Source organism: Hirundo rustica, chromosome 15, assembly GCF_015227805.2.
Source record: "Hirundo rustica isolate bHirRus1 chromosome 15, bHirRus1.pri.v3, whole genome shotgun sequence".
Taxonomy (NCBI): Eukaryota; Metazoa; Chordata; class Aves; order Passeriformes; family Hirundinidae; genus Hirundo; species Hirundo rustica.
This window is the reverse complement of record NC_053464.1, coordinates 12,962,103-12,989,021: the sequence shown is the minus strand read 5'-3', so window position 1 is coordinate 12,989,021 and position 26,919 is coordinate 12,962,103. Positions and strand designations below refer to the sequence as shown.

Below are 26,919 nucleotides of genomic sequence, written 5' to 3'. Positions count from 1 at the left end.
GGTGTGGGGCTGGGATGAGTCCCCAGAGCCGTCCCGCGTGGTTTGGGTGCAGGTGGTGCTGCGAGTGGGAGGGTGGCCGCATTTTAGCTGCCAGGCTGCCGGGGTTGAGGCAGGAGTCAGCGCTCTGCTGCATCACTTTGGTATCTGTGACCTCAAATATTTACCCCAGGCAGTTTAGGGGTTGATAACAAACCCTGCCCATGGCTGGGGAGCAGCAGGCAAGAGCATCAGTGCTTCCTGCTCTTCCCCTTGGTGAACCAGCACCGTGGCATCCCCAGCTTCGTGCCTGGCAGAGCACTGCCCTCCATCCCCATCTCCCTCTGGGCATCCCCCAGGCCGGACACCCCGGGCAAATCTGCAGGAGCAATTAAGGAAAATGAAAAGCTAATGAAGAGAGAGCAATGTAGGGCAGGAGAGCCCCTGCAGCAGTGCCTGATGGAGGCCAGGGCTGGCAGGAGGAGATGAGTGCATCATTAGGAAGCAGCAGGTTAATAAGTGACCCCAGCACACAGCAATGGAGCTTTCCTCCTCCCACCCTCAGCTAAAAGCCTGGTGATGATGAGGACAGAAAGATTTAAAATCACTTTTTACTTGCACCATGTGCTTGCTGGGTCAGACCTGCTGACAGAGGGGTCTGGACCAGGCTCCAGAGGTGTCAGCCACAGGGTTTTGCTGGGATGGGCCCCGAGCTGTTCCCCACTCATGTAGAAGAGGGCTGTTACTGCCAGAACTACACTGGTGATGATGATGCAGGATTACTCTGCGTGCTTGGCAAAGAAAAGCCAAGTTTCTCCCCTGCCAGCAGCAGAGCAAATGGCCCAACCTATCCCACACCAAGGGGGACACAGCTCCTCTCCCACCCACCCTACCAAAGGCTGGAAGGAACCCAGGCGCACTGGAGCCCTCCCAGCTGCAATCTCCAACTGGGATTTCACCTGGTACTTGAGGAGACACCTCCATCCTCACCGTGTCCACTCTGCTCGGGGAGGGGATGCCACAGGTTGTCCCAGCTCACTGCACGTGGGACACAGAGACCCAGAGGTGGCTCCTGCCAGAGCCTGGGCCAAGGAGGTGGATGCTCTGCTCTTCTCTTCGGCTCTTTCTCCAGCCAGGATCAGAGAGATGCGAAGCGCTTTGGGAGAGCAGCCACTCTAAAAACAGAGGGAAGGGCAAGAGCCGAGTGCAGAGGTTCAGCACAGGGTGGGCAGAGCCACGTGGCAGCTCCCTGCAGGAGCCCAAGGTCGCATCCCCTCGGCCTCAAATCCTCCCCTTTGGATGCAGAAAGCAACTTCCCTCCCTGTGACCTGGATCCTGGCTGGGCTGGGAGCCGTGGGAGCGCAAGGCTCCTGCACAGGCAGGGGAAGCAGCGGGGTCTGGGCTGCCCAGCATGGGAGCAGCATCGAGCTGGCCTGGGACTGGCATCCTTGGGTCGTTTCCGATAGAGGAGCAGTTCCTGATGGGATCCTGTGCTCTGCATCTGGAAATAAGCCCTTTATGCTTTCGTTATCACTTCATTTGTTTCAGCACTCCTGGGTGGGGCTGTGGAAATTCCCCATTTTTTTTAACCTTTGGGCATTTTCCATAGCTGACCGAGCTCTTCAGGCTGTCTGCTCTGCAGACTACACAGCCCATAGTTGTCTTACCTGAGGAAATCTCACTCCTGCAGCCCTTTCTCTTTGGTGGTCCCAGGGTCTCTGTCACCACTCTCACCCTGAGCTGGTGGCCCAGGGTTCCTGTGGGGCTGGGACCACCCTTCCCCACCTCACCTGCAAACTGCCAGGAATGAATGTGAGCGATGCAGCCTGTGACCCAGCACCCCAAAAAGACACAAAACTCCTGGAGTAGGGGGTACTGACCGTGAGTGCCCTCCACCAGGGTCACCCTTTTCACCAGGCTCAGGCTGGCAGAGGTCCCCCCGCTGAGCAGCAGCTGCCTGCCCAGGGTGGTGAGGCACTGGTGTGGAAAACACGACATCTGTGCAAAAATAAAGGGAATTTAGGCTTGCAGCTCCCTCAGAGAAAAGCAGAGGGATGCTCAAATCACCCCCAGGGCAGTACCTGCAGGCCCTTCCCCACGCAGGGCATCGCTGGAGCAGCAGGACTGGGAGCACTGGGGTCACGTAGGTGCATCCCTGGCTGGGAGAAAGGCTCCACGCCCATCCATGACCTGTTAGCAAATAGCTTCAGAATTTTATCTGCTCAGTTACCCATTATCCTAATTAGTTTATTAGCTGCTTCCCACTGGGGAGGACAGTGCTGGCTCCTCATGCCACTAATTAGCAGCACAGGTAGAGCCTCTCTGCAGCAAACGAGGCAGCCCCTCTCTCCCTGCAGCCCCCAGCCCTGCTCCTTTTGGGGAGCACTGAGGCAGCAGCCATGGAGATGTCGGGAAAACCCCCACAAACTGGAGGCTGCTGGAGGGAGGGGCAGCACTTGGCATCTCAGTGGCGTTCATCTTCCGAAACGCCCCCATTTTGTGCCAGGTCCTGTCCTAACTGGAGTCTCCCCAAGAGGCTGAAGTGCGCACGCAGCTCCAGGAACTTGGGATTTAAGGCTGTTGTTCTAAAGGATGCTCTGGCAATGCCTTTGAGGATCTGGCTTTGATACACCTTAGCACGACTGCATCCAGGGAAGATTCCCTGCAGAGCAATTACATTAGGAGGGACCAGCCTGCTCTGAGTCCCTCCTGGGTGCATTCAAAGCATTTCTCCTTTCCTGGGGCCCACGGTGTTATTTGCTGATTTATTTCTCGGCCAGGAAAAGCAAACCTCTTTCCTCAGCTGAAAAAGAGGCAGATCCCAGCCAAGATCCTAAACACCACACTAACAGGTTTTCCCCTGGGTTGCAGGATGAGTTTGGGGGCAGCAACTTGGTGGGGTCTGGTGGGTGGTGCCCAAGGGGTGCCCAGCTCTCCCTAAGGATGAGATCCAGGATCTGATTAGTGAGGGATGCCCCTGCCTGAATTGAGGTGCAAAAGAGACAAATGCTGAAGTAAATCATACAGATTTTATTAGCAATCAATGTGAGGTAGAGAGAGAGAGAAAGAAGGAGGAAAGAGAGGAGACAAAGACAGAGAGAGCACTCTTGTTTTGAGCTGGTGGTTTTTGGGGTTGGTGGTTGTGAGTCTCCCCGTGCCAGAATTGCCTCTTACCCAGTCGGGGCTGATTCAGCACTGTTGCTGAATTGCTTCTATTAGTTTCTTCCTTATCTTGGGAGTTCTGCCAAATGTCCTTGTGGCCTGTAAATTCTGTGTTCTTTGTGCCCACTATCACTGGTGCATCCTTTTTCCCAAGCCTTGTTAACCTCCCCCTAGGCCTGAGATCATTGGAGCTCATCCAGCCCTAAACTTTAACACGGCCTAACACCCTGGCAGTAGTACCTCCTTCCTACAGCCCAAGTCCTGGCTGTCCAGGGAGAAATGTAATATTTGGGGATGCTCTTTAACTCCTTACACCCTGTTCCCATCCCAATCTCCATGTGTATTCAGCAGCCGCTGGCTGTGCCCTGGTCACGCTGCACTGGAGGTGTTCACGCTGAGTTTTGGGTGGGATAACCTGCACATGCTTGGGAGGACAGAGCAGCACCAAAGGATGAAAAAATCCTAACCCAGTTTTATGGAGGGACTTTGTTTTGCTCAGGAAAAGAGCTGTGTTTATCTTTCCAGCACAGCCCCGGGGTTAGTGGGAGCCTCTGACGGGGGCTCTATCGGCAGTGAAAAAGCAGCTTTTTCCTACACAAAATAAATACAGAAGCTTCCTTTCCCCTCGATAAGGGGCTGGTGATGGCCTGTCTCTGCAGGCTCCCTGCTCTGTCCCACTGAGCTCCAGCAGCAGCTACTCCCCGGGATCCGGCCCTGCTCCCACAGCCTGCTCTGGGATCTGCATTGCCCCAGCCGTCCTTCATCCCTCTGGCCCTTTTCCACCATGTGTGCTGGGGACAGGGCTCCCGGGGGAGCTGACGTGTCCTGCAGACACGTTTGGGGTGGCCTTTGGCATCCCCAGCAGCGTGGCCTGGGTGGGCTCGCTGTTCTCCCTGGATGTCACATCCGTGCCGTGGCCGGGGCACAGCGGGGCCGATTGCCTTTTTAAGAAGGACTCGGGGCACGGGACCTTGGGGTGCCTTGGCTGTGCCTTGCCCTAATCCCAAGGCATGTAAACAGCAGGGGCTATTTTCTCCCTGTCCCACCCCCCTCCCCATCCCCATCTCTTTGATTTTCCCAGCAAAGGAGCGCTCCATCTAAAACAAACAAACACGAAAATGTATTTCTGAACCGGCAGCCCGTTCCTCACCAAATAAGGCAGATGATTTTTTCCTTTTTTTTATTTTTTTTTTTTTTTTTTCGTTTTGGGTCTGAGCTTGTGAGTGTCCCTTTAAGCAGCCCTGGGCACCAGGCTCTCTGCTTTGCCGTGCCCAAATCCCGCCGGCTGTCCCCAAATCTCGCTGCCCAAAGCCCGCTCCTCGGTCGGATGAGCCAGGAGCGGGGCTCTGGCTCTGGTGCTGCACCGACAACGCTGCACTGCTGCTCCTGCAAGCAAATCCTCTCGGGTTTTTTCCCCTCTTTTCGTCCTCCCCGAATGCCAGTGACCTGCTCCCAGGAGGCTGCCCGGCTGAGGTACGAGCATCACCCCTCGGACACACAACTTCCTATCTCTCCTGCGCAGCTCAAGCCGCGCCTGCAGCTCGGAGGGACCCACCGGGACCCCCCCGGCTCTGGGGGTGCCGTGTGAGGGGCTGCTTTTGCAGCTCGGCCAGGCCTATTCATTCACTCCGGCTCCCGTTTGTGTCACGGACAGACGGCTCTGCCCGAGCTGATGCTCGGGAGAAGTTAATTACAGCTTGTTCCTGCTGCAGCCGGGCTCCACTGCAGCTCCCACGCCTCGCTGATGCTCCGGGGAATTGGGGGGGGGGGTCCCTGCGGTTCCCACTTGCTGCTGGCGACCGAGTGCCGAAGGGCTGAGACCCCAATCCGGGCTCTTTTTTTCTTTTCTTTTTAGCAAAGATTGAGTGAAATTTCTTTTTAGTAGCGATTTCCTCTCCCCCACCCAGCCCTGCAGTGTGGCCAGGGCAGATGTGGGATACTCTGGACCGGCTGCTCTCCATCCAGTGAGGTTTGGGGGGCACGGAGGGCTGGGACACCCCCTTTTTAGCGGTGGCATTAACTCTCCGCGCCAGTCACCTTTCGGGGAGGGCGAAGCACCGGGGACACCGAGGCAGGGTGGGTGCGCAGCGCCGGGAGCGTTCCAGCCGCTCCATCCCCGCTCCGAGCCGCAGCATCCCTCCGGCCGCGGGGTGCTGCGGCGGGGCGGGAGTGCTCCGAGGGCGTGGGGGGGCCTGCAGGGGCTGAACGCCGCTCTTTCTCCCCCCCATCCTCATCCTCCTCCTCATCCCCATCCCCGCAGGCATCAACGCCCAAGCGCGGAAGCTGCAGCGGCACCGGGCGCGGGGGGCCCGGCGGGCGGCGGGGGCTGAGCGGCGCGGGCCCCCCCCGGCCCTGCGGCGCAGCCTCAGCGAGACCAGCCTGGGGACCCCGGTGCGGCGGGCAGGGAGCGGGGCCGCGGCCGGGAGCGGGGCCCGGCTCCAGCGGCACTGCTCCACCCTGCCCGGCAGCCCGGCGGCGGCGCGGAGCGGCGGCGGCGGCAGCAGCATGCGGTATTCCCTCTACCAGTCCCCGCACCTCCTGCTCCTGCAGGGCTACAGCCAGCAGCATGTAAGCACCGCGCCGCCTCCTGCGCACCCCCCCCGCTTCCCTCCCACCCCCCAAAGCCCCGGGGAGCGGGGCTGCTTGCATGGCCGGAGCTGCTGGGGTCGAGGGAGGTGGTGGTGGTGGTGGTGGTGCGGAGGAGCATCCTTTAGGAAATGGCTTCGAGAGTTGCAGCCTCGTCCTCAAGCGTGTCCCCGGCCTGTCCCCAAGCACGGGGAACACGGAGGAAGGAGCCGTGACCTCCTGCAATGCCCCGGTGGGATGCCAGGGGATCCCCGAGCAGCGTCCCTGCCCCGGCCCGAGGCAGCGCTGGTTCTGCGGGGGTGGCTGAGCTGCCCCGTCCCCTGTCCGGCTGCTTCCTTGGGGGCAGCTGGGATCAGAGGCTGCGAGAACAGTGCGTGTGCACTTGGAGAACTGCAAAGGACAGGGTCGGCTCTTGCAGTTAATGGCTACTTTGAGTATCCGGCTGTTCCGGGCCTTTTGGCACGGTGACACCGGCACTGCAGCCAGCCCGTTGGTGCTGCTGGGGAAACTGAGGCACGGCGTGGTCCCCTGAGCTGCCTCGGGGTGCGCGGGCAGAGGGAAAGGCAGGGCCAGGGGTGGATGCTCTGCCCGGGGTCCCGCTGTCCCCCCGGGCACGGGGTGCAGGCAGCGCTGCACTCTGGGGGGAGAAGGTGGGAAGGAAAAGCAGCTGCGGGAGGGATGAGGGGGAGAGGTGGAAGAAGGGCTCCTTCTGCCCCAAGCAGCCCCATTTACTGCGTGCCCAAAGCCATTGTGCCCCTTTATCGGCGTGCCCAAGGCGGGGATCGCTGCCGCCCTGCTCGACAGCGAGGAGAGTTTAAAAAAAAAAAAAGTTTTTGCCTTGCAAAGGTGCATGGGGGACAGCGAGGGGTCAGCTGAGGACAGCGGGAGGCTGCAGCACACACCGCATGGCAGGGAGGAGGGTCCCTTCTCCCCGCTCCCCGGTTGACGCGGCGCCTCCTCGCTTGGCAGGACAGCTTGGTTTACCTGCTGAACCGCGAGCAGCACACCGTGGGCCAGAGGACGCAGGCGAGCAAGCCCAGCATCAGCCTGTCAGCCCCCGACATCCTGCCCCTGCACTGCACCATCAGGAAGCTCCGACCTTCCCGGCACCGCTCGGAGGAGAAGCTGGTGCTGGAGCCCATCGCCGGCGCCGGCATCTCCGTCAACTTCGCCGAGGTGGCGCGGACGGTGGTGCTGCGGCACGGGGACCTGCTGTCCCTCGGCCTCTACTACCTGCTCCTCTACAAGGACCCCATGAAGGCGCAGCCGCTGCCGGCGCAGACGCTGCTGAGGCTGCGAGCCCTGCACCCCGAGGGGCCGCACGTGTGCGGGGCGTGCGGCAGCCTGCTGAGGGAGAAGGACCCCGCTGCCAAAAAGCGGGGCTCCTCGCCCGCCGGCGGCCCCAGGACGCCTCGCAGGAAGCTGCAGCTGGAGTTCGAGCCGGCGGCCGAGGATGTGCTCCTGCGGCGCATCATGACCCTGATCGAGCCCGGGGGCGACGACCACAAGCTGACACCCGCCTTCCTGCTCTGCCTCTGCATCCAGCACTCGGCCACCAGCTTTGAGCCAGGAGACTTCGGGCAGCTGCTGCTCAAAGCGGCCAAAATGATCCAGAGGACGGTGTGGGTCAGTCGGCGGTGGGACGGGGTTGTTTGTGGGGTGGGGGTGTCGCTCGGCCCCTCCCCGGGGGTTTCTCAGCCTGGTCTCCGGCGGCAGCGAGGGCTGGTGGGGGTGATGCTCGTGCCACCCCTTCCCGCTGGTTTTCACCGTGCTTTCCCCTTCTCTCCCTGCCCAGGAGCGGACGCGGGAGCTGGCTGAAAAGCAATCCCAGCAGTAAGTGTGCCCCTCCTTGGTTTGCCTCCAAACGGGCAGAATTCAACCTGGCCCTTCCTCCGTGGGCGAGGGAAGTCCGTGGTTGGTAAAACCACACTCCCAGCCTGCCAGCGGTGACGCGTGACGAGTTCTCCTGCTAAATCCCACGCATTCTGCTCCCTGGTCCTTTAACCACGATGCCTGCACAGAATGTATGGGTTTGGAAAAGCTCGGGAGGGAAGAGCACCTGCAGCAGCTCTGGGGTTTTCTCTGATCCGAGACTTGGCCAAGGCTTTGCACCTGTGGCTTCATCCCTGGGTGATGTAGCAGGAATGTCCCTTGTGTGTGAGCCTGACCTTCCTCATGCCGGAGACCCCTCAGTGGAGCTGAGATGGAGCTGGCATTGCATCTGTGCATCCAGGGGAGGTAGCACAGGGTGTCCCAGTGCTGGGAGCAACGTTCTGGGACAATCACAAGGAGCTGTCTTCCCAGCCATTTCCAATATCCCATCTCTAAACCAGTGTGTGGAGAAACTGTCGGTGCTTGCTGTGAGCTCTCCTTTAGGATATACTTCAAGGATGCTACCCAGGCTCTTCTTATAGCAGAAAAAAACCCAAAACAGTTTAGCAGTTGAGAAATTCCCCAGATGCTTATTATTTTATTTTTGAACAGCCCAGGGTGGGTGAGCTGGGTTTAACTGCCCAGAGCTGGTAGGAGCAGCACATACCTGTGGGGAAGGGCTGCTCTTCAGCCACCAGTATTTAGTGCAGTACATCTGTATTAGGGAAAGTCTCCCCCAAAAGCAGAACCCAGCAAAAAGGCCAGGTGGCCTTGGTCAGCCTGGTCCCCACAGGGTCCCTTTTGCACCCCACAGAGGAGAAACCACCGAATTTTTCCTTGTAAAGTGTTCTTCTAAGGGGAGTGCTGGGCTTGACGGTGGGAGGATGTGAAAGCTCTCAGGCATTGCCCCAGGCTGGCTGTTTTCTCCCCAAAAGTCTGAGTGGGGATGCTGAGGAGCAGCAGGTGTGACCTGCTGTGTCTCCCCAGCCAGGACCCCGCCACCCTGTCCCGCTTCAGCATCACAGACCTTCTCCCAGACCTGCAGCACATCATCTTCTGGATGGCCAATGCCATCGAGATCCTCTACTTTGTCCAGCAGAAATCACCCACCTACATCCAGAGCATGGAGGAAGAGCTGGACATCAAAGGTGAGTCTGGATGCAGCATCCTGCCTGTTTTTCCAGCTGGAGCAACGCAGCTCTGCTAATCCCCAGTCGCAGGTGGTGGTCAGTGCCCTCGGGATGCTCCATTAACCCTCCGTAATCCTCATCAGCAGGGACATCTCTGTGCTGTGGGCTGGGGAAATCTGTGGGAGGAGCAGCCTCACATCCCGCCCTGGTGCTGCCCAGCTCCAGAGCCACAGAGCTGTGCTCACACACAAGAGCCCTCTGCCACCACAGCAGCTGGTGGTGTGGCTTTCTTCACCCTGCAGAACTGCTTGCCGTGAGCCTGTGTTAATGCCAGCAAAAGGAAAAAAAAAAAAAAGAAGATAAAAATGTCTTAAACCAGCATCAGAAACTTTCTGGTCTATGCAAAAAGTTGAAATGTTCCTAGGCCAGGCAGGTGCTGGAAGGGAGGTGCAGCCCTGAGCTGCCAGCAGAGATGTGGGGGATGGCAGGTGGGCCAGAGGAGCCTCTTTGCCCTCTTGTGGGGATGACACAAACCTGGAAATTCTAATAACCCACACCCTGGGATTTTGGGGGCTTTGCTGCTGCACGTTTGCTCCCCCATCCTCCTCTCCTCTCCTCCCTGCAGGCTCCAAGGAGTCTCTGTTCTCCTCGACCATCACGGCCAGCGAGGAGGCGATGACGGTGCTGGAGGAGGTGATCATGTACACCTTCCAGCAGTGTGTCTACTACATCTCCAAGGTACGGTGTCACGCTGGGCCACCACCAGCGTCCCCAGGGCTGTGCAGGAGGAGTTTTTTTAAAAAGCTTTTACTCCTTGGCAGCTGCACCGCGCTGAGGTGTTTTCCTTCGGGCTGAAGTGCCCCGATTTTTGGTCGCAGCCCAGGAAAAGTATTGAATTACTGCGGCGCGTTTCCTTGTCTGCAGTGCAGCGGCTCGGGGGAGGTGTTTGGGGAGGGCTGCTTGGCTCGGGCCAGCGCGGCATAAATGGTGCGATTCAGGGCGTGATGGAAAGGGGCCCCTGGCCCGCTGGACCGCGAGAGCCGGGCGGCAGCGGGGAACAGAGCGGGCAGTGTGAGGCACAGAAAGGCTGCCCTGTGCAGGACTGGCTCCCTGGCACCGGCACACGGGGACACGGGGGCAGCTCCTGCCCCGCTCCAGTGTGGCACCTTCCTCCCCTGCGCCCTCCCCTTCCCTCTGCCCTGGCAGAAGGGAGTGCGAGGCGCTGCTCTCCCATTTAAGCGATAAGGAAAATTATCCCCATCCATCCTGACTTTTCTTTTCACCCTCGTGCCCAGCGGATCGGTTGCTGCCCCGGATTACATCAGGTTTTGTAGATTTTAGCTGGCCTTCTCTTCCAACTGCTAAAAGTGACCAACATGTTAATTTTTTAATAATTTTTTAATAATTTTTTTTAAAACTTTTGCACAACACCGGAGCTCACGGAGGCAGGGGGTGAATAGGAGCAGCCCCTTGCTGGAGCAGCGCTGGCAGGGTTTGCTCGGCTTGAGGAGGTGAAGGAAAGGCTTGGCTCGTGCAAAAATGGGAACCCCCACCAAACGGAGCCCGCTGTGACCTTGCTGCTCTCCCTGCAGTGTCTCTACGTGTCGCTCCCTGCCCTGCTGGAGTGCAACCCCTTCCAGAGTGAGTGCCGGGAGAGCTGGCGGGGGATCCCGCCGCTGCCCGAGGAGCTCCGCAGGGTCGTGCTCATCTACCAGGCTGTGCTGGACCTGCTCCACCAGTACGAAGTGCACCCCGAGATCACCTCCCAGATGTTCGCCTACCTCTTCTTCTTCTCCAACACCCTGCTCTTCAACCAGCTCCTGGATAAGGGTCAGTCCTCCTTGGACTGGGTAACACACAGGGAACTGAGTTATTGGGACGCCCTCCGGTCCATCCCAGTGCCACCTCATGGGGTACAGGAAGGAAGGGGCTGCAGATGGGCAGGTTCTCAGCATTGGTACAGGGAGGCCAAGCACAGACCCAGCTGCTGGCTCCTGGGTCCCCATTCCCAAGAGAGGCTAAACCCCACAAGGATCCCATCCCCATTCCACTGCCCCTTCGAGCCTGAGCAGAGGAGGCTGAGGGCAGTTAATAGGGGCAGCTCATTAATAAACTACAGCAGGCTAAGGTGCTCATTAGCCCTCATTAATGCCACTGCCCCACTGTAGGTGCCAGGCAAAGTCCAGCCACCACCAGGAATTACAGCCACAGGACGCTGGGGACATTAACCCGGGGCAAGGGGACAGAGGGGCTGTTCCCTGCTATGGCTGATGGATGCTTTGCCTCCTCAGGCTCCTCTCTCGGCTGCTACCACTGGTCTCAGGGGGTGAAGCTGCGGGCCAGCGTGCGGCTGCTCCTGGAATGGCTGCGCGGTGCCGGCTTCGAGCAGCTCGCCCAGCAGTTCTTCGCCAAACTCGCCAGCGTGGCCAACCTGCTGGCCATGCCCGGCTCCCAGCTGGTGCAGGTGAGGGATGCCCAGCCCAGGGCTCGTGGCATTGGGATAGGCATGGGCAGGAGAGCTCCTGCTCGGCCTCTGGGCGTCCCTACACTGATGTGTCCCTTTTCCAACCTGCCACTGTCCACTCCTTCCCGGGGTCCGTGGGTGGGCAGTGCCCGGGAGATGATGTTCTGGTTCTCTCCATCCTGCCCGACCTCTCCCTCCTGTGCCCCTTGCCAGCTCCTGCTCCTCAGAGGAAGCAGTTTCTCACCTCTGCCGTTTGCCTCCTGCTCTGTCTCCTCACACAGATGACCTGGCCGTCCCTGCGAGCCGAGTTCCCAGCGCTGAGCCCCGCGCAGCTGCACCGCGTGCTGAGCCAGTGCCAGGCAGTGATGGACGTGGGCTGCATCTCAGCCTGGCAGCCCGGCGAGGAGGAGAGCCCGGCCACCTTCCAGCCCGGTGAGTCCTGGTCAGCCCGCTCCAGTCACACACAGACCAACCCTTCCCCTTCCTGGCGGTCCTGTAGTGACTTCAGCAATAACCACAGCCCCAAAATGCAGATATTGCAAAGGATGCAAAGCGCATGGGGCTTTTTCTGCTGTCCCAAGTGAGGGATGCTGCTGGCTCAAGCTCACTGAATCCCTGATCCCAGCTGGGAGGCTGTGCATGGCCGAGAGCTGGGAGGCAGAAGTGGGGTGCAGCCCGAGCCAGCGCTAACCTCCGTCCCTCTGCCCTTCAGAGGAGGTGCTGGAGTCCTTCGACAACCACCCACCCATCATCCTGCCCAGCGGGGGCTTCAAAGTGGACCTGGAGGCGGAGACGTTGGACGACAACATCTACAGACACCTCCTTTACATTCGCCACTTCCTCTGGAGCCTGCAGAGCAGGAGCCCCCACACCAGCGAGAGGCCAGGCTCGACACTTCCAAAGGTACCCTGTGTCCCACGGGGGGTTGTTCCTCTCCTGGGTGGGCAGGAGGGTCTTGGCTCCCTCTGCAGACCCCTCCAAGCCCAGTGCCAAGGGCTTGCTGCCCTCTCCTGCAGCCTGGAGCTGTGGCAGTGCCCTCACGGAGAGCTTTTGCAAGGATTAGTGCTGCTAATCCCCCAGCACGGGGGGCACGGGAAGGTGAGCTGGAAGGACAGGCTCTTCCCAGCAATCTCCTTAGCAGGGAGGAAGGGGAGATGTCTGTGGCAGCGCTCCCGTTCTCCCTGTGTGTCCCCTGTCCTCCCTGCGCAGCACCCGGCCCGTCCCCAGCAGCCAGGCTTGCACAAAAGCACTAATTAGCTAATGCCTGTAAAGCACTGGAACGTGCTGTGGGTGCTAAGCTCAACAGCCTTGCGGAGGATGTCACTTCAGCAGGTCCCCTTCTGCTCTCCCATCCTGTCCCCATCCCTGCAGCACTCACAGGCACCGCTGCCTCCTGCTGTCACCCCGGGGCCACCTTGCCCGGCCCTTGTGGCACAGGAGGAGCTGTGCTACCCCAGTGTCCCCCGGGACCCCCCAGCAGGGACGCGGCCATGAGTCCCCTCCTGGCTGGCTGGAAACATCCCCAGCACGGCCCTGGCCGCCAAACCGGCTGTGGGAGCTGTGCTGGGAAGCCAGGACAAGCCTGGCAGCGTCTGAATTGCCAAGGCTTTGGACGGATCTGGCAGCCAGGAAAGCCCCAGGGTGGTGGGGAGTGAAAAGCACACGCAAGGGGGGGGTCCCACAGCATTTTCCTCCTTCTCAAGAAAGAGGCATGCATCACGCCGGAGGTGCTGGAGGTGAGCGAGGGCCCGGTGGCCGCCCTGGGGAGCACCATTGCCCAGGAGGATTTCTGCTCCCTGGGAGGCTGTGCCGAGCCGGAGGGGAACCCCCAGCTCCGCCTGGCCACCAGCGCCTGCCCCTGCGAGCCCCCCGCCGGAGAGCCGCACCTCCAGGAGAAGCTCAAGCAGCTGCAGCTGGGCAGGAGCCCGGTCCCCAAGGCCGGCACGGCGCCCACGGACTCCTCCTGCCTGCTGACACCCCCCACCACCCCCCTGAACTTCGACTCCGGGAGCCCGGAGTCCCCGCAGGGCACGGGCAAAGGGCTGCAGGAGCCCCGGAGGAACGGCGGGAGCGGCACCAAAGGCGGCACCCCCGAAGGTACCGACGGCCGGCGCTGCCCCGGGGCCGTGGGGACGGCTTTGGGCGGTGCCAGGGCCGTAAGCCGCTCTCTCCGCTGCCAGGCTGCTCGCCGACCCCCTATGATTACCCCACGCCGGAGTCCTCCAGCCGCAGCTCTGCCACCGACGACTTCTGCTACGTGTTCGTGGTGGAGCTGGAGCGGGGCCCCATCGGGCTGGGGATGGGGCTGATCGACGGCGTGGTGAGTTCTCGGCTTGGTGCCCCTCACGCGGCTGGAGTGGGGCGTGTGGGACTTGGGTTATAACACAAGGAAAAGCCAGCAAAGAAGCTGATGGCTTCCCACGGGAGCTGGGCTGCTTCTCCTGGGGGCAAGGAGGCACAGAGGGATCTCTCGGTGGATCTCTGCTCGAAGGTCAGGTCACTGTGCTGTGCCTGCGAAGTCCGCAGATGTCCTGCAGCTGGCAAGAGCAAACAGGCTCAGCTCTCTTGTGGAAGGAAAATGACTCAGCCGAGGTCTTTCCTCCACCCTTCAGCGGTGGCAGAAGCGGAGAGGAGCAGGGAGGCTCACAGGGTGTCGAAACAGCTCCTCCTTTGGCATTGTGGGGTGGATCGTCTTTTTGAATGCCTTTTCAGAGCTGTGCTGTAGGTCAGTAGGAAACAGAGCATCACCGAGCCCCGGGACAGTGTGAGCAGAGCTCCCATCCCAACACGGCTGCAGGCTAACGATACTTTACTCTTATTTAAATTGAACAAGAGCAGATTGCCCCCACCTCTCCTTTCTGTATCGATTGATATAAACCGAAAGGGTCGCATTTCCTTCCTGTTACTGCTAGCACCATCCCCAACCATCTCCATGGTCCCACTTGCCACCAGGCTTGGTTGTGAGCCCTGAGGGAGAGTTACCCTGCCTGGGGAGCTCATCCCTTTGGGACCACGAAGCTTTGTGTCCCTTTTTTCTCTCACTGCCTTCCCCTGCCAACAGCACACCCCTCTCTGCTCCCCGGGGATCTACATCCGCACGCTGATCGAGGACAGCCCCGCGGCTGCCGACGGCAGGCTCTCCATCGGGGACCGCATCCTGGCTGTCAACGGCACCAGCCTCATCGGGGCAGACTACCAGAGGTCAGTCTCACCTCAGCAGAGGGCCTGGGGAGGTACCAGCACTGGAGGAGTCACTGTCAGGTGCAGGTTTCTGGTTGTTTTGCTCCCAGGGTTGCCAGCGCTGCAGCCCTGAGGATGCTGCGGTACCAGCAAGCTGCAGGGAGAGGAGTGACCTGAACAGGGCACCAGAGAGGGGGGAAGGCTGTGGGTTTGGAACAGGGATTATGGAGCAGCAACTGCGGAGCATATATGGAATAAATGAGAGCTCCAGAGGTGGGACTTCGCAATGCAGAGCTGCTCCAGCCCCATCCCACCCCAGGTTTCCTCTCGAAGGTGGTGGGATGGGGAAGCTCAGAGGCACAGCCCAGGAGCCCCCTAGCACAGAGCAGCTTTGGGCTTGTTTGCCCTCATCCTGGCACCGCTAACCTGGGGGCCAAGCCCTCCACAAAGCTACCGGCAACAGAGAAACAGCCCCTGCCTGTAGCCCTGAGCACGCACAGGTGATTGGCAAAGGGGGGTGTCTTGTGAATGTCCATGACTTGGCAGGCTCCTGAGGGAGCCAGAACTCACCTCTGTCCCTGTTGCTGCTCCCTGCAGTGCCGTGGACCTCATCCGCTCCGGAGGGAAAAAGCTGCGGTTTCTGGTTGCCAAGTCGGACATTGAAATAGCCAAAAAAATCAGTTCCAGCTCCTCTTCCTCTTAGTCCTTGTGGTACAAGGATCCTTCTGCAGCGGCTTGTGGCTACAGCTCTGGTTAAGGCTGACCTCAGGGAGCCTGGAGTGCAAGAGGGAGGACCAGGACTCCACAACAGCCCTCGAAGTGCTTTTGGACACTTTGCCCCTGCACTGCAGCAGATGAAAGGACACGTGAGGATGGTGCACTCTGCTCCCACTGCACTGGTTGGGAGCATCATTCCTGATCCATTGCCCAGCCTCACCTTATACCCTGTGTTGTCCTTCTCAGGAGCTTTCCTGTTCCTTTGTCCCCTCTGGCAGGGGGAAGGAAGGGAATGCTCCCACCATGGGGACTTGTAGGCAGGCTCCTCTGTTCCTCTGGGCTGGCAGCCCTGTGTGATATTTTATGCTGGCAGGCTTTGAAATACCTTTGAATTTTGAAGAGAACAAGTGGGGCAGGCCTGGGCTTCACTGTGGCAGCGGCCACCTGAGGTGCTGGCACGTCAGGCTGGAAAAGTGTGGCCAGCTCTGGAGGTGGTGAAGGCAGCAAAAGCACCCAGGAGTGGGGTTCCACACAGGATGCATCGCCAGGAGTTCATTCCCCTGGTGCCATACACGGGCTTAGGTGCCTTTCTGCTGCTGGGCTACAGCTCTGCCTCAGGATGGGAAGCAGCTCCAGCAAAGGGCTGACACCACCAGCAGTTCTGTGAGCCCTGGGGAGAGCTCCCTGCAGAGGATCCCTTGCCCTTGCTCTGCAGATTGATGGCTCTGACACCACAATCCCGGCTGAAGGCACCCAGGACTGATGGCAGAATGCTCCCACAGAGGATTGGTGCCACCAGGAGCCTGATCGAGCCCAGCAGCACTGGGCACCGCCACCAGCCCGGCAGACAAACCACAGCTCGGCACCATGTCCCGCTCCTCCCGCTCCAGCTCCGCCAGCCCCTTGCAAGGCCACCCTGTTCGGTGCCCAGCTCGGAGCATGTCCCCGCTGTGTGCTGCTGGAATGCCGACAGGTGATGATGGAGAGCAGAAACCCCTTCGGGAGGACGCTTATGAATATCCCAGGAACCGCTCTGCTACCTGCTGCCGACCCCGCTGTCAGCTCAGCCGAGGGCTCAGCTCCATCGTGTGGCTGCCTGGACCCCGCACACCCGGCCTCCTGCCCGCCGAGTCCTCCCTCTGCTTTTAGCACCATTAACGGGATAAACCCGACCTGGTTTCCACATATAGACAGATACTGAGACCTAGTTTAGCCGAACCCTATTAAAACAGCCTGCGGCAAAGCCCTCCATCACACCCTGCACGGTCCAGGCTCTGGATCAGATACTCACATGGCATCTCACAACAACAGCGCTCTGAGGATTGTGATGCTAAAACAGGGTTGGCTTTAATTAGGCCTCACTGCTGCAGTTTTGGTTCCTCTGCTTAGTCTTGCACGTCACAGGAGGAGAGAGATGTGAGGACACTCCATGCAAGGGAAAGGCTCCAGTGCTGGATTTCAGTGCAGCTTTCCCAGGCAAGATGGATGAGGCAGCTTCCCTGAGACACGAGTGCCTTGCTGCTCTGCCGGGCCACACTCACAGCCCTGGCCTGGGGTGCTGCCCCAGCAGGGACTGGGAGCAGTGCATCCTGCCATTGACTCAGCCCTACCAGGCAGGTGAGCAAAGGCTCAGGGCTCCTGGTGATTCACTTCACTTTCAATCCAGCAGGTATGCTGGCCTGTCATCCTCCACAGAACTTGAAATGGGCTGCCTAAAGCCCCTGGGCGAACTGCATGCACTCCTTACTCTCCTCTGCCCCGGAGCCAGGGCTTGGGGGGAGGCTTGGTTTGCACTACACAGTGCTGAGGCTGCATCCTGGCACGTTCCAGCAGTACCAGCTCAACCCGCTGAGAACACCCCTGGAGCTGGAAAACAGCCCCAGAGCTGTGTGTCGCTCACAGCGCAGTCAGGTATTGAAACAGACTGTAAATAAATCCTGCTATTTACTGGTGTGCATGAGGGCTGGCTTCTCCCAGGAGGAGCAGTGGGATGGACTGAAGTTCCCTGTGTGTTAATAGTGTACAGCTGAGATGTGTACAAAGCTCTGGTGCAGATACTGAGCACAGCATGGCGCCTGTTGGACACGGTGGATGTTAAGAAATGCTCTGTGTCAACTATAAACTGGATCAATAAATCTCCCTAAGCCCTGCTCTGGCAGATGTCTCCGTGTTCGCTCCAGGGGTGAGACAGAGGAGCGGTGAGGGCTCCCAGATGTGATGGAGTCAGTCCTGCTTCCTCCAGCTCACACAGGCCTTTGCCTGATCTGCTGCAAGGAGAGGCAAGAAAAGCAGCACGTGCAGGTGTAGTGAGGGCAAAGGGGAAGGGAAACAAGGCAGAGGAAGGGAGGGGAGAAGTACATCTCCAAAGGGACAGGGTGTGCTGGCAGGGTATTAATGCACCATTCACCCTCCTGCAACATTTGCACAAATCCACCAGGATTTTCAATGCGTACTCACCAGGAAGGGATAAGATGAGCTTAGGAGATAAAAAAGCAACAGGCACTAGGACACAGAAATACAAACAGCCTCAGACCAGAAGAGCAGCCTCAGCTCTCCTTATTCCTGTTCTCTGTTTCATTCACAATCATTCGTTCCTCTTTTCCAGTTAAGATCAGGGCCTCAGCCTTGAGTGTCAGCAGTGTCCAGTGAATAACTCCAGAAACCTCCAGCCCTCACACTGGCACGGAGCCTGCAGCAGGCTCCAGGAGCTGGGTGACCATCCTCAGGGCCGAGGGGAGGGACTCATTCACCTCCCTCTGAAAGCGTGTGCTGGCCACGGGCGGGGTGAACACAAACTGAGCCACGCTGGGCATTTTCAGCAGGTTCATGAGCTCGGTTGCCCGAATAAGGATCTCCTCAAGGTCTTCCTCGCAGTAAACAGAGGTGACAACAGGGCTCTGCACAAATGTCCTCATCTTGGACAGGAACATGGACACTCTGCAGGAGAGAAGGACACGGATATCAGCTGGCAGGACCTTTTCACCCAGCCAGGTCACTCCAACAGACTAGTGCAGGTGACAGAGCATTAGTCAGCAGATGAATCCCACTCCTCCAAACCATGCCCTTCCACAGCTCACCTCTGCCAGACTCAATCATTAATCCACACCAGCAAACCCACGTTCGGACCCACGAGATCTGCACGTTTCAACCCTTTGCCGCTGCTCACCGGGGGATCAAGTCCTGGCTGCGGGCTGCCAGCTTGGTCAAGGTGGCCATGAGGGCACTGATGGCACGGGGGGCACAGCTGGGGGTGCTGGCCTGCGGCCGGAGCTGGGTGATCTCAAAGAGCACAGCCTCGAGGGTCTCGAAGAACCGCGTGATCTGCTCCACCGTGCAGCGCCTGTCGTAGGACACCGACAGGTACTCGCCGATAGCCCACACCTGGGCAAGGAGGAAGCACAGGGAAAAGGGAGTGGAAGGATTTTTAGGGAACAGAGAATTGGGTTAGCTAATGCTAGGAGAGAGGAGGAGAGGGAAATGAGCAGCAGAGTGCAGCCCTGCTCACCATGTGGGTGAAGATGGCCTCCTTGCCCTGGATGTTGCTGACTGCTCCCGAGAACTCCAGGATCTCCGTGGACAGTTCCACCACGAGCGCGGGGCGCAGCCCGCAGAGCACTGCCAGCTGTGAGCCCAGCACCCTGCAGCAGAGAGAAGGGCACAGCTGATGGCCAAAGCCAGGAGGGGCCGGCAGCACCCAGCACTGGCACAGGGCTGTATCCTCAGGATGTTCCCAGCTGGGATTGAAGGTGCAGCCGCAACTTTTCACCCTTCAAAGAAATGTCACAGCAGGGACTGGGCCAAAACTGAAAAGGTTCCTGGGCTGCCCTGGGATGCCAGGAGGAAGGGCTGGGAGCTGGGCTGTGCCTCCTGTCTCATCTCACCTGTACACATCCTCTTTAAACGCTGGGATCTCGTAGAGCTGGTCACTCCTCTGCAGCAGCAGCACCACCAGCTGGTTTAGCAGAGACTCATCTGCAAACTGAAAGCCAGGCCTTGTTTCAGCAGTACCAGTGACATCCAGCAGCCAAACCCCAAAACAACCAGCCAGGTGAGACAGCTGGCAGAGGAACTGCCTGATCTAGGAGGGGAGCAGTGCACAAAGCTGGTATCACGCACTCACTGTGCCCTCATCTCTCTCCTTTACAGCTGGCTGAGAGCACAGAGTGAACTTGACACTGCTCCATGGAGCGTTTGTTTCTCTGGGTCGAGTGGCCAGCTCAGTGCTGGCTCATGCCAGTATCAATCCCACCCTCCCCTCACAGACCCCTCTCTTGGAGCTGCAGCACCTTCCCAATTTTGCTTCTACGACTGCTCTTCACATAGCGAGAGATCCCTGTGGCACAACTGGGAACCGAACTCCCCCAGAAGGACCTACCTCTGCCACCACCCTGAAAAAGAGCTCCAGTAAGACAGGGACAGTCTCTGCGCACTGCACCACCCTTGGGCTGCCAGCCAGGGATCCCAGCAGCAGCCGAAGTGGAACCAGACTGTGGGCAGAAGAAGAGTTACTGTTGAAAGTTTGTTCCCAGTTGCCTTTCCCCATTCCCCACAAGGCCTTTGAGCGCTGGCAAAGCTGACAGAGGGAAGAGAAATCCATCTCAGGCCAGCTCAGAGCAACTGTGCCTTGCCCAGTAATCCCAGTGCTGCCTCCCAGGGCTGGATGGCTGAACCACACTCCAGGCAGGCTCCTACCTCTCCGGGGCATCCTGAGGAGCAGACGTGGTGCGGAGGAGATGCTGGAACATGCTCTTGTAGAGGGGATGGCGAAAGGCCTCCAGACACGTGGCAGGTTTCCCAGCTGGGTCACCACCAGCCTTGTCAGAGGCAGGAAGAGCAGCTGCCCTAGCAGGGAACACAGAGAATGTGCTGCACTGTGAGGATGGGCCAGGGCAGAGCTGGCATGCTGAACACTGAACAGCAAGCTGGTCTAATCCAGGCTCTCTGGAAGCCAGAGACCCTCTTTCCTAAGCACTCCAGAAAGAGCTGTAATGTCAGGAGGACAAGGAAGAGCAGAGGTACAGCCAGTTCCAGTCCTACCCCATCTTCATGGAAACTCACAGCTCCTAAGATCTCAGGAAGGAAGTTTTGTGTGCCTCCAGGAGAACAAAGCCAAAAATAGGACTAAGAGCAGGAAAGGAAGAATAGGTATTTCACCTCTGTATTGAGGTGGTAGCTCATGGAAGCCTCAAACATGTGGCAATCATCTGGAGCTCAACAGGGAGAGGGGAATGGCAACAGCTCCCTGAGCCCCAAGGACAGCCCAATACTGAAATGTGAGAGCTGGTCACCTTCTCCTCCCATGTACTGGGAAAACTGGGCTGACATCTGTGCAGCCTTGTGCTCACCTGACTGCAGTGATGCTCTGTGCCAGCTGGGCTTTGGTCAGTGTTGATACTGATTAACAAGTGAGGGAAAGGGAAGGTGCATTACCTCAGCTGGATGTCCAGAGCTGCTGTCAAACAGGGCAGGTCAAGCAGCAAATGGAAGATTTCAATGGCTGTGCCTGGATCCAGCAGAAATGGGAGAAGATCCACAAACTCAGAGATCAGAGGTGGGCTGTTCCACGCCAGGAACTGCAAGGAACAAGCACAAACTGCTGCACTACCCCTGCTACGCCATCACACACCCAGACAACCCCACATTGTAACCAGATGGGATGGGGAAGGGAAAGTCACTTCTGAAAACCAGAGAAGTCTGAGGGCTTGGTCAAAACCCAGGAGCTCGTTAGAAGCTCAACACAGGCCTCTGGCAGCTGGTTCAGTGGCTGGCAAGCTGCAACTTACTAAACTTTTCCAGAAACAAAGTGCTGTGTCCTGTGTTCACTGTGCTCCCCAGCCCTCTACAGTCCTGCCAACGCAGACTCTTCTCCCCTGGCAGTGCTAAACACACCCAGAACCTCCTCCCCTTCAAGATCACACTTGTTTTGTAACAATCCTCCTTGCCTGTGCTCTCCCTAGCACTGCCACGGAGGCACATGGAGGGCTCTGGGGTGCAAAAACCAAGTTCTAGGGCACATTAGGGGATGGCAAGCAGGCTCTCCCCTCTGCTGCTATAGCACGTTGTACCTTGAAGAGATTTGGGAAGCTCTGCCTGAATATGCGGGAGGAGTCTGTGAAGAGCTGGCTGTTGTCTTTGCAGAACTGGACAAATTCGAAGGCCAGTGATGAGTTGTGGAAGAGCTGAGCTGGGATATCAGTGAAGAGGTGTTTGTAGATGGCATTCGAATCCACAGCTGCCAGTTTGCCTGGGAAGACACAGCACCTTGCTGAGCACAGCCCACCCAGCAGCCCTGCCAGGGCTCCAGGGGCTAAGGGAGATCTGGGTTTTGTTCCTCCAGAGAGCAGGGGATCTGCTCCTGGGTCTGCTGGGGTGGGATCACTCGTACCACAGCACAGGCAAGGTGGAATTAGCAACTCTGGCAGGCAGCAAACTGCCAGGACAAAAGGCTGTGCTGGAACAGGCAAGACTGGATGGTGGAGGAGTGGGTGGGAGCTGAAGACTTACTGTGGTTCAGGAAGAACTGGGCAATGGGCAGCAGTGCCCTGGCATAAGTGGCATCCCCACAGATCCTGCTGTGCAGGATTTTCAGGAAGGAGACAGCTCGGCACACGTAGGAGGAGTCCTGTTTGCAGATGATGTCCATGATTGTCACTGCCTCAATGAGACACTGCAGGAGAGCAGAGAGTATCATTGGAATGGGGGAAGCCACAACTCCCAGAGCTTGAGCCCCAGCTCTGTGTACTTACAGCTTTTTGCAGGTCTCCATCATCTTTCTTCAGGGGTCCTGCCAGGGAAATGAGTGCAAGTCAAGCTTTGAGCCCGCACAGGAATGTGAGGCTGTCACTTTGAGCACTAACCCTGGCTTCAGGGCAGGCAGGAACACACACCGAACCTAAATCAGGCCAGTGAGAACCACATTTCACAGCCTACCTTGCAAATCAAGGAGGCAGAACGTAACTGTTGCCTCCAAATCCTTCCCAACACCCCAGCTGGTCAATGAACTTCCACCAGCGGCTGCAGCAGACACTATCCCTAGGAGCCTAACTGTGGATTCCAGGGAGTGAGATCCCAACCCAAACATGCAGCAAACCAGAAATACTTTGGAGAACACTACCAAGAGGACTCCCAGGAGGGCTCATGGCAAGACTCACGCCGGTTGCTCTGCTCGATGAGGCGCTGGCAGTACTCGAAGGCTTTGTCCCGCAGGCGCTCCCTGGGGGGAAGCAGCTGCCCAGCTGTGGAGACCACGGATGTCACAGTCCTGTCCTTTCCTGCTTTGTCATCTACACAACAAACGTCACACGTGTCAGCTCGGCACAGGAAACGTCACCCACGCAGCAGCCCAGCAACAGAAACAGCCTGTGAGGCTGTCCCCAGACAGCTGACTGTCCCCAGGTGCAGAGTGAAGAACAGGAGGCTGAGAGAGAAGGGAATGTTACAAGAATACTAAGGAGATGCTGTCTCCCATCACCCAGGCCTTCTTTCCTAGGAATCCCTGGGGCTTTGTCTGAAAACAGAAGGTTCACCCAATAAGTAACTTCCCAAGGAAGGATCAATCAGTATCAGTCAGGAGGTTTAGTGATATTCCTTCCTAAATATTCCTTCCTAAACTTTCTCTGTTCCTAGTCCAAGATCTCTGAACTCTTGCCCATATTCCTGTCACTTAGAATCACAGAATGAGAGGATGGTTTGGGCTGGATCGGACTTAAAGCTCATCCAGTTTCAAAGCCCCTGTCATGGGCAGGGACACCTTCCACTATCCCGGGTTGCTCCAACCCTTGCCCAATCCACCCTTGAGCACTTCCAGGGATCCAGGGGCAGCCACAGCTTCTCTGGGCACCTGTGCCAGGGCTTCCCCACCCTTACAGGAAAGAATTTCTTTCTAGCATCTAATCAGTTTGAAAGAGGAGATTGCTGGGTTGCTGGTGCAGCCACCTGATATGACATCTGAGAGCACACAGCCCTCTCGGGGCTGCAGACCGTCAATCCCTACCTGGATTAAGGGTGCTCAGCTCCTTGCCCCCATAGCACAGCAGCCAGTTTCTCAGCATGGAGAAGGACTGCATGTTGAGCCACTGGTCCTGTGTGTAGTGCTGAGCCACTGAGAGGACCGTGAAGAAGTCTGTGGCAACAGCACCGTCCATCTCTGTGATAGGAGCAGGCTGAGAGAAAAGATGCAGCAGGTCAGAGCCCCAGGGAAAGGCAGGGAAAACCCCACTGAGCCCACGGAGACAAGCAGCCCTTGTTTGGGGTCCTGCAGGAGGGCAGGTATCCAGAGAGGAAACGCAGCTGTGCTGGATCCTCCTCCCCAGCTGAAACACTCACATTTGCTATTTTGACACTAAACTAATTCAAGGATCAAAGCTCTGGCTCTACAGGTGAACTCCTAAATATCAGAGCTGTAAATCCCCGGGCTTTGCTTTCCTATGTGTCTCAACCACGTACCCCACAAAAAATGTTGAAGCATAGCAGCACTTCTAGGCTACTACTTTCCAAAAGGTGATTCTGGGAAGCCAAAACAGCAGGTAACAGACTAACAAATGCCCCTGTGAGGTCACCATGGTAACTCAGCACTCACCTGTTTGGTTCTGGGACTGGAGAAGAAGCCTCCAGAGGGTTGAGCCATTCCTTGCTGAATGCTTGCATACCTCAGCCAGTCAGCCAGCTTTTTACTGACAACATTGGTCTGTTCTGTAAAAGGGAATTGACAGGGTCATTTCTAGCCTGGGCAGAGAAGTAGCCTCTGCAACATGTCCCTGATAACCCTCAATTGCTGTGCTTTTTCTCCAGCCTGGATCACTCTCTGATCCAGCAATCCATAAAGAAATTGGCACCCCAAGGTGGATGACCTACACTCCTCATACTGGCTCACTCAGGGAGTGAGTGCTGGAACCAAGGGCTCTGCTACCAGATCACTCAAGAGATACTTGTTCCTTTGTCTCCATCCACAGCTGCTATTAGGAGGAATGAGCAAAAACAGTCACTTTATTCAGGCAGGGTCTGGCTTCAGCTCTGCAGCCAAAGGCACAACTCCCTCACTGGGAACTCACTGCCTCATTTCCTGCTCTGCCAGCCCAACATCCTCCCCAGAGCTTCTCTGGCACAATGCACGAGGCACACAAACCTCACAGGAAACTCCGAGAAACTCTCTCTTGCTCACAACTCCCCAGCATTTGAAGCTTGGAATGCTCTCCTAGGTTAACTCACCACCACCCATCCAGTGCTGCCTCTCTGATGAAGAGAACCTCTAGCTGTTCCTGCTGCTCTCTTGACCAGATGCACAGGCATATCTCTGTCTGTCTGTCTGTCTCTTGACGCTCCTCACAACAGCTACAGTTTCACACTCCTGCAGCATCTGGAGACCCCAGCTAGGGTACACGATCCTGTTATAAAATCCATGGCCAGGATTTGACTGGAAGGCCCAGTCACAGTTCTGTGTGGTGGAACACATCTCACCCAGTAAATTCCCTTTCCTCCGAGCAGAGATGCCACTTCTGACAGCAGTTTCCAACTGGGAGCCTTCTGATCACTACCCAGATCACAGCCAGGTGGCAATCTCAGCCCTGCCTATGGATTTACCTTCTGTTAGAGATTCTGGTGAAAGGCTGATGACATTTGCCAGGACAGGAAGGAGGAACCGAGCGCTCTGACCCTCAGGCAGTTTTCTTTCAAGGACTTTCACAACACGCTGCCCCACAGCTGCCACTTCATCCTTATTTTCCTGCAAAACAAAGCAGAGGTGAAGATAGATAAACTACCACTGCTAGAGACCAATCTCCTCCATCAGGCATCAATACCAAAGTCAAACACAAAAAGAACTCACAGTGCAGAGGATTTTACAGAGGTTTTCTGCAATTTCAATTCCCAGATCCCAAACTATGGGGCTGCTTACGTGTGTTCTTACATTGTGGAACTGCAGGACAGTCTCAAGGCTGGATATGGGAGAGAGGAGCTTTGTGAGGCAGCCACACAAGCAATACATTGCTGGTTTCTGTTTCACTTCCTTTAGTTAAGTAGACTCAGATGAATGTCAGAAACATTAGAGACGTTTCTAAGCACACAGTGAAACTCAGAATGAGAAGTTTCACAAAAATATTTTAACTTCAACAGGCAAGATAAAAGCAAAAGAAGGAGAGGAAAAAGAGAAATTTCCAGCTTGTTCCCCAGGCAGCACTCAAAGCAGGAGGGTTCTCACGTTTGCTTCTCTCCATGGAGAATCTGGACCTTTGAAGCGTCATTTGCATTTACAGTCTTACATGTTTTATAGGTTCTATGTGTGTTTTTTTATATGTGAACATGAAAGCCAATATCATAAGAAGAATAAAATCTAAAATCTTTTGCTTTCCTCCCCAGGTTCAAGCAGCCCTGATTTAAAATCCATTCCAGCAGCCACCTCTAAGAGGTTCTTTTTTGCTTCCAGGACCTCAGTGTCTAAACACAATTTTAAGCATTTTTTCTTGTTAAGTGCTATACACAAAAATTTGCTGGTTTTTTCCAATGCAAAGCAGAATGAGATCCCTTAAATGAACATTGAAATGCCTCTGCTTTTCCCTACATACTTCCAATTGATTTTCACTCTCCTTGAGCTCAGGGAGGAGCTCAGGAGCAGGGAACAATCACAAAGCAAATCCATATTGACAAGGGAAGATCTCTGACTTGACAGGTCATTTACCTGAGCCAGAAGGACGGAGGACACCAAGCTCAAGAGCTTTGTATCTTGAATCTCATCACAGGAGAGGATCAGATCATTGCAAGGAGACATCTCTCTTAGGATGGCAGCACATAACACCCGAATCTGCTCGGGACTTTTGGGCGAGCACAGCACTGTCTGCAACAGCTCCACAAACTCTCCATCGAGCCTGCAAGAGTCACAGCAAACATCACTGCAAGGCGAGCAAAGACCCAGATGTTTATTTCCTGCATATTCTTGGCTTTGGGATGATCCCCCTTGACAGTGACTAATGCCACCCATCAGCTTCATTTCCGAGCGCACTTTGACAGAGGCTTCAGTGACACCAACACCTGCTAATATTGCTGCAAAAGGAGATGGGCACTTTCTGCTTAGCGACGGGGTGAAAGGCAAAGAGGGGCTTTGAGTTTAAATCGAATTTAGGGTTTTCAAGGAAGAGCGTTATTTTAAAGCCCTAACCCACGCCCCTCCCTTCTTTCTGCTTAGGAAGGTAACAACGCTTTGCTTCCTCCAACACCCGAGGCACACGGGGGCACTCACTTGCGGGGGTACTTGGTGGCGGCCACGGTGAGGTGCAGCCTCTGCAGCCCATCCACGGCCTCGGGGCCGGGCTCGGGGCCCTGCAGCAGGGCGGACACGCGGGCGGCAAATCTCCGCAGCTCCTCCTCCTGGATCTCCCTGCCGGGGGAATCGGGGCTCTCAGGAACCCGGGCCCCCGACCGGGGAAGCTCCGGGCCGGAGGGTTGGTACACACCGCGCTCCCCTCCGCCCGGCTCCCCGCTCAGCCCCGAAAGCTCCCCCGCCCGGCCCGAGGGGTCCCCGGCGCCGTCCCCTGTGCCCCTGTCGCCCGTCGCACCTGGCCTGCCTGAGGAAGCTCTCGGCAGCCGCCGTGAACATCGCGGCCCCGCCGCCGCCCGGGCCCGCGCCACGGTACGCGGCCAAAGCCGTCCCCCACGGGCGGGCGGTATGCGGCGCCGGCTCCGGGCAGACGCGGCGGCTGCCGCGCGAAGGTTCCGCCCGGCGGGAAGGGCTCGCGGAGGCGAGGGGCGGCCAAAATCCTGGCTAATGGCTGCTCACGGGCTGTTCGAGGTGCTGCTGGCGTTGTTCCCCACCTCAGGAGCCTGAGGACAAGCTGGGCTCTG

The 26,919-nt window shown here is 57.5% G+C and overlaps 2 protein-coding genes across 5 annotated transcripts in view; one reads left to right on the top strand and one right to left on the bottom strand.

Moving 5' to 3' along the window:
• RADIL (Rap associating with DIL domain) overlaps nt 1-17,231 on the top strand; it is a 24,691-nt gene extending 7,460 nt beyond the window's left edge. For both annotated transcript variants that reach the window (XM_040078782.1, XM_040078781.2), the window contains exons 3-15: nt 5,399-5,706; nt 6,694-7,350; nt 7,520-7,557; nt 8,584-8,744; nt 9,352-9,464; nt 10,319-10,556; nt 11,018-11,190; nt 11,472-11,622; nt 11,903-12,093; nt 12,894-13,287; nt 13,371-13,510; nt 14,252-14,391; nt 14,968-17,231. In XM_040078782.1, the coding sequence (XP_039934716.1) occupies nt 5,399-5,706; nt 6,694-7,350; nt 7,520-7,557; nt 8,584-8,744; nt 9,352-9,464; nt 10,319-10,556; nt 11,018-11,190; nt 11,472-11,622; nt 11,903-12,093; nt 12,894-13,287; nt 13,371-13,510; nt 14,252-14,391; nt 14,968-15,073 (2,810 nt within the window). In that variant the 3' untranslated portion in view covers nt 15,074-17,231. The remainder of the gene's footprint in view (nt 1-5,398; nt 5,707-6,693; nt 7,351-7,519; nt 7,558-8,583; nt 8,745-9,351; nt 9,465-10,318; nt 10,557-11,017; nt 11,191-11,471; nt 11,623-11,902; nt 12,094-12,893; nt 13,288-13,370; nt 13,511-14,251; nt 14,392-14,967) is intronic.
• Nucleotides 17,211-26,722, bottom strand: AP5Z1 (adaptor related protein complex 5 subunit zeta 1). 3 transcript variants are annotated; one of them, XR_005703180.1, is made up of 18 exons: nt 26,634-26,722; nt 26,318-26,455; nt 25,760-25,946; nt 24,667-24,808; nt 23,666-23,778; nt 23,081-23,249; nt 22,239-22,370; nt 21,834-21,871; nt 21,592-21,754; nt 21,153-21,331; nt 20,518-20,660; nt 19,780-19,929; nt 19,463-19,574; nt 18,969-19,066; nt 18,593-18,725; nt 18,254-18,468; nt 17,545-18,024; nt 17,211-17,351 (listed from the first exon to the last, which is right to left on the bottom strand). XR_005703180.1 is itself a non-coding variant. In XM_040078784.1 (17 exons), the coding sequence occupies exons 1-17, from the start codon at nt 26,672-26,674 to the stop codon at nt 17,760-17,762; spliced, it is 2,418 nt and encodes an 805-aa protein (XP_039934718.1). In that variant the 5' UTR covers nt 26,675-26,722; the 3' UTR covers nt 17,503-17,759. The 3 variants fall into 3 exon arrangements, 2 of the variants coding, with proteins under 2 accessions (XP_039934718.1, XP_039934720.1); XM_040078784.1 differs by lacking the exon at nt 17,211-17,351 and having other exon boundaries at nt 17,503-18,024; XM_040078786.1 differs by lacking the exons at nt 17,211-17,351; nt 26,318-26,455 and having other exon boundaries at nt 17,503-18,024; nt 26,634-26,712.
• Nucleotides 26,723-26,919: the final 197 nt, after the last annotated feature.